At 46.5% G+C, this 11,407-nt stretch overlaps 1 protein-coding gene across 1 annotated transcript in view; it reads left to right on the top strand.

Moving 5' to 3' along the window:
• The first annotated feature begins 1,770 nt into the window (after positions 1–1,770).
• The window catches only part of LOC143961421 (very-long-chain 3-oxoacyl-CoA reductase-like), a 121,026-nt gene continuing 111,389 nt past the window's right edge, over positions 1,771–11,407 (top strand). Inside the window, exon 1 of the mRNA XM_077470705.1 lies at positions 1,771–1,975. Within this exon, the coding sequence (XP_077326831.1) occupies positions 1,816–1,975 (160 nt within the window). The 5' untranslated portion in view covers positions 1,771–1,815. The remainder of the gene's footprint in view (positions 1,976–11,407) is intronic.

Raw genomic sequence — 11,407 nt, 5'->3', positions numbered from 1 at the left:
TTTATGTCACGCTGCTGATGTCAGTGCTCTCTATCATGGTGCTGTTGTCAGATGACTCTATCACGGTGCAGGTGTCATTGCTGTATGTTACGCTGCTGATGTCAGTGCTCTCTATCACAGTGCTGCTGTCAGATGACTCTATCACGGTGCAGGTGTCATTGCTGTATGTCACGCTGCTGGTGATCATCTCCTGCACCCTCTTCTTTGCCTGCCCTGGTCCCTGACCTTCCCTCTCCTCCATTGCCTTCATGCGCTCCACAGTCCTGAATTGTCACAACAATTTCCCATATAAAAAAAGAATGCTTGTAGTTGTCGATCCCAGATTCACCTCATACATGTGTTATGTCATTGGCCATGTGGTGGGACTATGTTTGCACAGCTATTAATTATTTTGTGGCTGCAAATTTGACCTGTAGGTTTGCGAAGTTCGCCTCCCATTGAAGTCAATGGGGCCCGCCGCGAACGTTCCGGTTCGCGAACTATTGGCCGCGTTCGCGAAACGTCCCGTCGGAAGTTCGTCCATCACTATTCACGCTATAAACGCTTTTACCATTAGAACTAACTACCCATGTCACTATATCTACAGTATATCTATATCTCGGTCTCTATCCCTGGTCAGTGTGTATATGAAAATTTGCAATTGAAGAAATCCCTTCATGTCATAAAAGATCAAGGCCGTATTGTTTTTGGCAAGCTCTCTGTTTACACTGGGTGTGTGAGTGCACTTTGGAATAAGTTAAACCATTCAGGGGATGGAGAGGCAATATTTGCAATGACGACACACACAGTTTTGTGGTGGTTTATGTATTCATGTTCCACAGTTCTTGCAATTGCACAGATCTGTTTATTTCTGTTTTTTATTTCATTATATAGCTGCTTCCATACCATATCACATAGTGTAGTATATCCAATTTTCCTTCTGGGGGATCAGGAAGGAATTTATTTTTCCCTGCTGAAGAAAATTGGACCATGTTTTTATAGGGACTTTTTTGCCTTCCTCTGGATCATCTGTGGGTATAGACCAGTGTATCTGGAGGTCTTATAAGTGTGTATGTGTTTTTTTTTTTTTCCATTGGTTGCAGTAGATGGATTTTTTTTTCAACCCAACTAACTTTGTAACTTTGCTTTACAAAATCTAGAAAATCACTTAAATACTCAAATAGCAACCCTTATGCCACGTAGATCCAAAGGGACAATCCAATCGTATGTAGGCTAATCCGATCGTTTTTCGGCAAAAAAATAACAGACGGACCTAGAAATAGAACATGTTTCAAATCTATCCAACGGACTCAAATCGGGAAAACCGTTCGTCTGTGTGCTGGTCCGACAGACCAAATACGACACAAGGGCAGCTATTGGCTACTGGCTATTGAGCTTGCTTTTTTAGTCCCTTTTACATCATCATATTCAAAACGAACGGACTTAGTCCATTCGTGTGTGGGCAAGTCTGTTCATTCGGAAAGTCCGTCAGGAAGACCATCAGACCTAGTCTGCTGCAAAGTCCGGGCATGTGTACGCGGCATTAGAGACGGGATGTAAACCCAGAGACGTAAATGTGGGCAGGAGGTGACATTGTAACACTTTGCTGGGCACGTAATCAACCAATTAGAATGGGTCACCTGTAACCTGCTAAACTTTTTTTTCTTTTATTTTGCTTCTGTTAATTTTTTACAAGCTCACAATTAAAATGTTTTGAATATCTTTTATCTGCCTCCGTACTAAAGGACAGTCTGGGTGTGACGCAGGGCACAAGACCTGAGGGTAAGAAGATATCACCTGGGAGGAATCCACAACCTCACCAACAGGACAGCTGAAATGAAGGACTCCATAGTGTACCAGGGACTGGCCCTGCTGGGCTTCCTGACTCTGTCCCATCTGGTCCTCGCACAGTCCTGCAAGCTGCTGAAGGGGTTCCGAGTCCACATCCTTTCTCGATGGTGGAGGAAGGATCTCAAGAAGTACGGGGGATGGGCAGGTAAGTGTCTTTTGTATGTGTTAACAATTTTACCTGAAGAGGAGCTTTTAACATTTCCAGAAGGCATTAGTCTGCAATGCCTATTGCATTAGGATGTGCATCAGAGCACAAACACTCATGCACGTATATCAGTAGGGCAGTGGACGCTGTAAGTGGAGCAAAGATTGGTGTCAGTAGGGCAGTGGACGCTGTAAGTGGAGCACAGATTAGTGTCAGTAGGGCAGTGGACGCTGTAAGTGGAGCAAAGATTGGTGTCAGTAGGGCAGTGGACGATGTAAGTGGAGCAAAGATTAGTGTCAGTAGGGCAGTGGACGCTGTAAGTGGAGCAAAGATTGGTGTCAGTAGGGCAGTGGATGGTGTCAGTCGTTTTAAATTTTTTTACTTTTTTACAATTTTATTTATTTTGTTATAATATATTTTATTTTTTTTACAATTTATTTATTTATTTTAGGAGCCCTGTTATGGGGCTTTGGTGAAATATCATCGGTCCCTGATGTCTCACTTTTCAGACAGAGAAAGCAACTGAGGACAGAGATTACCCAATACTTTCCTATGCAGCCTACAGTAAACATAGTTTACTATGCTTCAGTTAAAAATGAAGACAGGAGCGTTCGGTACAGATCACTTACTGTGTTCATTCAGAAAAGGAAGGGGCCAGTTAATGAAATATTTACCAGCCCTTTCCCTGCTCCTGAGAGGAGAGGAGGAACGCTGACAGCACTGCAGGGGGGAATCGGAACCGCACGGGTGATTAGGATATGTCCAGGCACACCCAGCACACCCTGCACACACGCCTGTGCCAGAAGGTCTGTGGTCCTTGGCATCTGATCAAGGAATACATATTTACATTTTTTTTCTGACTTTTGATAGATCCCCCACAATCTCTTATCCTCCCAATTTATATTCTATTCTTATTCCAATAAATATTTGTGATGATATTATAGACTTTTATCATATATGTATTTTTATATCTGTATTTTTTACCTGCATTTTATTAAAAACAATTGAAATATAAGTGGAACTTTAGGAATATTTTTTGCAGTTTGTAATAGACCGGGGGAAGTAATAACAACCCCCCCCCCTTTTTTTTTTACCCACTTGCTAAACCAGGCCTTTTTTGGAACTTTTTTTAACAAGTTTAAATCAGTATCTTTTGCTAGAAGATTACGTAGAACCCCCAAACATTATTTATAACTTGTGGTTGTCAGAGTCTTGCTATGCCTCATGGGACTTGTAGTTCTGCAACAGCTGGAGGGCTACAGTTTGCATATCCCTACCCTAAAGAATAAAATTGCAATTGTTGCAATATTTTATGTCTTACTGTATTCGCGCATTGGTCTTTCAAATGCAATTTTTTGGGGAAAAAAAATACACTTTTAAAAAACAAACAAAAAAAAAACACAATAGATACCCCGATGTTTTTGTATAATGTGAAAGATGATGTTATGCCGAGTAAATAGATACCTAACATGTCATGCTTTAAAATTGTGCACTTAAGAACTTCCATAGGCGAAGATTTAAAAATTTTTACAGGTTACTTGTTTAGCGTTACAGAGGAGGTCTTGTCCTAGAATTATTGCTCTCTATCCAAAGATTGTGGCATTCCCTCACACGTGTGGTTTGAACAATGTTTACATTTGTGGGCTTGATATACATATACGTTCACTTCTGCACGCAAGCATTTTTTTTTTTCTGATCACTTTTACTGCTGTCCCAAGGAATGTAAACATCCCTTGTGACAGTAATAGGCAGTGACAGGTCCTCTTTATAAGACCCCAAATCCCTCCTTTGCACTTAAACTCAAAACTCAAGTCTTGAATACTGTTATTTTTTTTAAATTTGGTGCCTTTAAGTCTTCAGTAAATCGGAAGTATGCTAGACTTGCCATCTGGTCGCTTGGGCCTCCCAGTGGGACAGGAGAGCCCGGGTGAGACACGGAACGTTCCCTCCTGCTGCTTGTAATAACAGCTGAGTGGCTGCTTAGCCACATCGATTGTTATTACAAGAAAGCCGACCGTCGGTTCTAAAAAACTGTACTGGGGTGATGCCTGCAGCCGCTTGCATCCCCCCAGTACAGCCCCTTCAAGCTGAAGGCCGCATATTTATGTTACGTCAGCATGCGGGGGCTAAATTACCATATGGCCTGTAGAGCAACTGTATGTGCTGTGATATTTTTTTTTCTTGCTATTATATATATCATTTTTTTACAAAAATTGAGTTAACCTTTAAGGCACTTCAGATTTCTTGCATACAATTTATATACCACTACAAACAATACATACATGTGTGGCCAAGCCTGATCTGTCATTTCTAGATGAGAATAGTCCCTGCACTGTGGAGTTGAGCATGTACTACAGTATATTTACTTTTCACATGTTGCCTTTGAGACTTTTTATCACCTCCTGTGTGTCAAAATGAACTCCCCCTACCGGGGACGCAGCAAAATAATATAACAGTGTTTCAAAGTTGTCTTCATATTCAAGATAAAGCGAGGCCAGGAGTAAAAAGGAAAAAGCCTAGACGGAAGGCCAACATGACTGGGTTAGAAGGGGTTTGAGCATAATGCCCTGCACACACGGTCAGAAATTCAGACGGAAAAGGTCCAATTCGGATTATATTGTTGGAAAATTTGATCATGTGTGGGCTCTAAAGGACTTTTTGCATCGGAAATTCCGACTGAAAAAACAGACAAAGTGCCACGCATGCTCAGATCAAATTACGAGACCAAAGCTATTGGCTACTAGCCTCAACGTAGTCTCGTCATAACGAACAAACGTCATCACGCTCTGAATGATCTAATTTTCCGACAACTTTGTCCGACCGTGTGTATGCAACAACAGTTTAGGACAAAAGTCGTCAGAAAAAATCCGATGGATTTTGTGGTCGGAATGTCCGACCGTGTGTACAAAGCATAAGAATTATGCTAGTGTAAAGTAAGGAATGAAGTTTGCACTCACCAGATTGGTGGAAAGATGGGAGAAGGAGGGGCTTCAGGAGTTGGTATATTGGAAAGGTTTGGGAGGAGTTTAGCCGGAAGAGAGCGTGGACAGGACAACTTGCACAGTGCAGCCCTGCTTTCTTCCGATCCTAAAACAAAAAAGACAAAACTTTGCATCAATGGGTGATTTGGAGAGCTTACTCTCCCAGCTTAGGGCTGCTGCAGCGAGTAATGGCCAGGATTGGCTGAAGGAGCAAGTTTCTGGGCTGCTGGAGGGAGTCAGGCAAAGGGGCCCTGATCCACCCCCTCCTGCCACTGCATGTGCTTGGCGGTCCCGGTGCGCTTGAGTCCCGTATGACTCCCCGAATTCAGCGCCGCTCTGGGTGTCCTTCCGCGAGCTGCAGTAAAGAGCCGGTGCCTGACAGCCAGGAATGTATTTTGGCCCAGCAGCTGGGGAATCCATGCATCCTGGGCAGCCTGGTAAGTCTCGTGTGCCTGCTGTGTCTGGTGCTGACCGTGTGTCTGCAAGTGGGAGTGGGGTGTTGGCACTGGATGGCGGTTTTGGGGTTGCTGGTGCGGCCATGCCTGGGGTGGGTGGGCTGGCCTTGAGAACGCTGCTGGGTTTTTTGCAGGAGCTCATTCAGCGTCATCAGTGCCCGGTGCACCTAAGGCTGCGTGGGCATTTGGGTTTTTGCAGTTTCTGCTGCAGTGTCGGGTGGGTAGGCGGCTGTGTCCAGTGTGGAGATGCCCGTGGGACATCCTATTCCTCCGCCGGTCCTTAGCAGTGCACCAGGGGCTGCCACTGGATCAGAGCTGGTGATTTTTAGTACCACCGTTTCTGCCTACAGAGGGGGCTAAATCTGACCAAAAAGGTAAGGATGCTGTTAAGGAGGCGGATGTCGTGTGGTTTGCGGATTCCGCAAAGCGTGAGGTTTATCTGTGCTTCGAGGGACAGCTGTGAGCACATCTTAAGCCCCAGGTTAAGGAAAATAAATCATTAGGGGTGAGTATGTTGAGATTTTTTCCCTGCTCCCCTTGGAAAAATTCAACCTGGATAGGGTAAAATCAGATGAGACCAAGAAGGAGGAGGAGGAGGAGGAGAAGAAGCGAAGGTATTGCTTGATTGCACGGACATTCTCTAACGTACTGCAATCCTTTGCAATTCTTGCGAGTGTTATTGGGGAAAAGGCTCCAGAGAATTGCTCAGCTTTGTTCTGCTACTTGGATGCCATCGGCGAGGCATACCGAGTGTACAGCGCTACAGCCTGGTTGCGGTACGATGAGCAGTTCCGCCAGCGCAAGGTGGTTCGGCAGGGGTCAAGTGCTGGGGAAAAAAGTGTGGGAACTCTCACCCAAGATCCACTCCCCCACCAAAAAAATAAATAAATAAATAAAGGTACGCTCATATGCATATATATTTCACAGAAAATACAGTACATATATAGTAAAGTGCCAGTTTACAAATACAAAATAAGTTAACTTGTCAAACAGAATAATCAACACAATGGGTGATGATCTTTCCCTCGCAGGGAATTTCTAACACAAATACACCCTGTTCCAAATTCAAATACAGCAAATTAGAAAATATCACACAAACTGGAATAACGTTGCCCTTGCCGTGCAAGATTATTGGCAACGGATCAAAAAACTCATGGATCGGATCATTCCTTGGATCTGAGTCACAGATCGGATCTTTTTTCGGATCAGCAAATAATAAATTTGCAAAAACCTGTGAAAAATGTCACCACCATATAGTCCCCACTGCAATATACATCTCCCCTACTGTAATATCCACGTCATCTCCCCCAATAATATTTTGGCTGAGCATGGATGGGTATGGCTGGGTATTAGCAGAATATGTATTGGCAGGGTAAGTATTGGCAGGGTATTGCAGAATATTGGCAGGATAAGTATTGGCAAGGTATTGCAGAGTATTGGCAGGGTATGGCAGATTACTGCTGGGTATTGCAGATTATTGGCAGGGCATTGCAGGGTAAGTATTGCAGAGTCTTGGCAGGGTAAGTATTGCAGAGAAGGTATCGGCAGGTTATGTATTGCAGAGTATTGGCAGGGTATAGCAGAGTATTGGTGGAGTAATGCAGAGTATTGGTGGAGTAATGCAGAGTATTGGTGGAGTAATGCAGAGTATTGGCGGAGTATTGTTGGAGTAATGCAGAGTATTGTTGGAGTAATGCAGAGTATTGTTGGAGTAATGCAGAGTATTGGCGGAGTAATGCAGAGTATTGGCGGGGTATTGCAGAGTATTGGGTAATGCAGAGTATTGGCGGGGTAATGCAGAGTATTGGCGGAGTATTGGTGGAGTAATGCAGAGTATTGGCGGAGTATTGGTGGAGTAATGCAGAGTATTGGCAGAGTATTGGTGGAGTAATGCAGAGTATTGGTAGAGTAATGCAGAGTATTGGTGGAGTAATACAGAGTATTGGCGGAGTATTGGTGGAGTAATGCAGAGTATTGGTGGAGTAATGCAGAGTATTGGTGGAGTAATGCAGAGTATTGGTGGAGTAATGCAGAGTATTGGTAGAGTAATGCAGAGTATTGGTGGAGTAATGCAGAGTATTGGCGGAGTAATGCAGAGTATTGGCGGAGTAATGCAGAGTATTGGCGGAGTAATGCAGAGTATTGGCGGAGTATTGGTGGAGTAATGCAGAGTATTGGTAGAGTAATGCAGAGTATTGGTGGAGTAATGCAGAGTATTGGCGGAGTATTGGTGGAGTAATGCAGAGTATTGGTAGAGTAATGCAGAGTATTGGCGGAGTAATGCAGAGTATTGGCGGAGTAATGCAGAGTATTGGCGGAGTATTGGTGGAGTAATGCAGAGTATTGGTAGAGTAATGCAGAGTATTGGTGGAGTAATGCAGAGTATTGGCGGAGTATTGGTGGAGTAATGCAGAGTATTGGTAGAGTAATGCAGAGTATTGGTAGAGTAATGCAGAGTATTGGTAGAGTAATGCAGAGTATTGGCGGAGTAATGCAGAGTATGGGCGGAGTAATGCAGAGTATGGGCTGAGTAATGCAGAGTATGGGCGGAGTAATGCAGAGTATGAGCGGAGTAATGCAGAGTATGGGCGGAGTAATGCAGAGTATGGGCGGAGTAATGCAGAGTATGGGCGGAGTAATGCAGAGTAATGCAGAGTATTGGCAGAGTAATTTAGAGTATTGGCGGAGGGGTAATGCAGAGTATTGGCGGGGTAATGCAGAGTATTTGCGGGGTAATGCAGAGTATTGCAGAGTATTGAGTGACTAACCTGGTTTACTAGTCTTCTCGCTCGGGATAGAACTGGGTAGAGGGGAGGGAGGAGACAGTCCGTATGCCAGCGGCGTGTGTCTGCCGCTGGCTGCGCTGGAGGGCGCATGCGCACTGACTCCAGTGCGTGCCCGCGTGTACGGCCGATGTCATGTGACCGGTTGCTAGACGCGGAGCGGCCCTAGCCTAGCAACCAGTCACTGACTCGGGCGGCAGAGGAGCGGCGGGCTACGCACGAGCAGCAGGCTCCTCCGGCTGCTAATGGGAACGGCGTTCCCGTTGTGGAAATAGTACGGGAACGCCGTTCCCATGCGTTCCCGCAGGACTCGAGCCCTGTGGTTCGGCCTGCCTTGTGTTGGGATCACAAAGACTTCAGCGTGGGCTAGTACTCAGTTTCAGTCCGGGGCCGGCGGTCCTGCAGCCTTGGGACACCCGGCCAGTAAAAGGAAGGGGCATTGCTGGCAGTTCAACGAGGGCACCTGTAGATTTAGATCCTCCCGTTGTTTTAAGCATGAGTGCTTCGGCTGTGGGGGCTCACATTCCCTCAATCATTGCTTCAACAAAGGAAAAGGGTGACCAGGTCAAGTCTGCTGGAAAAAGGGAGCACACCGGTGAAGGGGGCAAGGATGCGGCCCTTTCTGGGTAGGTATCCGGATAGACGGGCGGCTCTCCTGCTTGAATGGGGGCTTTTGCTTTTAAAGATAAAGAAGAGATTTGGGGTCTTTTTGACTCCATAAAGAGAAACTGTCATCCTTATTTCTATTACAAGGGATGTTTACATGACTAGTGTAGCTTGAATGTTCCCCTTCTATTTACCTTTCCCAAAACACCTTACCCTTTAGAAACGGGACCACACCATTAGTTGGAGTAAACTGGCCACAACAGCCTTTATTAAACACAAAATAAAACTCATTCCAATAAACTTGTATATATGAAAATATATAAATATATATAAATAACTTTATTCACATCAACAACATTAAATGCCCATTCTGGTGATCTCTGACGGTGACCCCACTTAAACCAACACCAACTCACTGCGGTACACCTGACCAACTTTTCCAAAGGCCTCCACCTGTGACCGGTCGGAGACAACTTCCAGTGAACATAGCCGTATTCCATCCACAGTTCAGGAATACCCAGAGGGGCCAATCTTTCGATGAGCCCCCACACCCTCAGATCCCTTCTGAGTAACCGTCTACCGTCAGAAACCACCAGAACACACCACCACAGCCCAAAGGGGTGACTACCTCAACCCTGAGGGCAACTCCACACCCGAAGAGCCTTCTGTATGCCCTCCTGCAGGCCCAAAGACCAGAGGTCTATACCCAGATGAACACCATCCTTCCGCAGATAGAGCCCAACATTGACCTCCGATTCCCGATGCCTCACAACAATCCCACCATTCTGTACTACGAACCTCCCCACCACCTTGTTCACCCTGATCCTTGTTTTGTTTATGCTTTCCATGGACCTAGCCCACCGCCACACCGTTCTGGCCACAATGTCCGACCAAACCAAGATGGTGTCCGGGAAGCGGACTCGTAAGCGCAAAACATCCGCCTTAATATCTGCCAGAATGTCCTTCACCTTCCGTATTCCCAGGTCGTTCCCCCCTGCGTGAATAACTAACATATCCGGGGGCCTGTCTCTCATAGCAAAGCGATCAACTTCCTTCATCACACGCTCCCACTGCATGCCCGGGAATCCCAACCACATCAAATTAGCCTCCCGCCTGGAAGTCCCCAATTGCCTGCCTGCCCGCCTTGCATCACCTCTCCTGACCCCCCAGCACACGTATGAGTGCCCTAGGATCCAAACGAGGCGTGAGGAACCTCCATCTGGAACGAAAAAACACAACACATAACAACCAACCAACTTATACACCATAATTACCTGTAACTCCCAATTTTTTCCAACACTCCCAGCCGCGCCCCAGTTACCCCAGGATCAACTGCAGCCAGACATAAGAACGAAATCTCCTAGATTCCCAACGCCCGATCCAGCGAACAATCGCCTCATCCAGCCCACATCTGGCAGCCTCAGTGGCCGCCCTGATACCGAAGGAGTGCGACGCGTACTCCCGTCCATCTAAACCCACCTCCCGCAGGCACTGTCGAAAAACCGACACAAATTGAAACCTGGAGAGAAAAGAGCCCTTCTCATGCAGTAAGAAAGGCCCCGCCCCCTCCGTCCGCACCGCCCGAAATGCCCGTACTGCCTCTACAGGGCACACTAGCGAGCCCGGCAAGGCAAACAGTGTAACCACCACCCCCCTGCCTAGCTGATCAGTCTTGGCCCACGTACACACGGTCGGAGATTTCCACAACCAAATCCGTCGGATTTTGCCTGTCGGATTTTGTCCGTCGGATCTTGTCCGAAACTGTTGCATACACACGGTCGGGCCAAGTTGGCGAAAAATCCGATCTTTCAGAACGTGATGACATAATTTCGTTACGATGGGACTACGTTCAGGCTAGTAGCCAATAGCTTTGATGTAGGAATTTGATCTGAGCATGCGTGGCACTTGGTCCGATGAAAATGCTCTACACATGATCGGATTAGGTCCGTCCGGCCCAGTTGGTCGGGAAATATTTCCAACATGTTGGAAAATTGGGTCGGACGGAGATTCGGACGGAATCAGTCCGATGCATACCACACACAGTCGTATTATCCGACGGCACGGTCCGATAAGACGCAATCCGACAGATTATCCGACCGTGTGTACAAGGGCTTAGACCGCCGCAACCGTATACTCACCCGATCACCAGCCACCTGTACATCCTGATCCAACCACCCCCCAGCAACCCGCTTTGACCGGCACACCAACTCCCCAATCCTAAATGCCCCATAAAACACCAAAGAAAATGCCGCTGTGAACAGTAGCGCCTCGTAAGCGGAAGTACAAACTTCCCCAAGTCGAGAACAAATCGCCACCAAGTTATCAAATGTCACCGGCCTGCGCGCGTCCCGACATTTCCGTTGCCTCCTATACCCCTTCAAAGTTTGCCGCACCCAAAAATCCTTAGTCCCATCTGAATCACCCCATAGCTTAAATAAAAAGGCCAACCTCGCCAACTTCCGGTCAATCGACGCAGGCGCTAAACCCAGTTCAATGTTCCGAGCCACCCAATACAGCACCAACCAGCGTTGGCCGGAGCCCCAACCAACCGCCCCTACCTCCCGGACCAATTCCAACCATTCCGACCACACCCTAAAATAGGCCTCC

This window comes from Lithobates pipiens, unplaced genomic scaffold, assembly GCF_037356315.1.
Source record: "Lithobates pipiens isolate NorthernLeopardFrog02 unplaced genomic scaffold, aLitPip1_a1.2 Scaffold_8, whole genome shotgun sequence".
Classification (NCBI taxonomy): Eukaryota; Metazoa; Chordata; class Amphibia; order Anura; family Ranidae; genus Lithobates; species Lithobates pipiens.
Note: the sequence above shows the minus strand (reverse complement) of the source record. Positions and strands in the feature narration are given on the sequence as shown.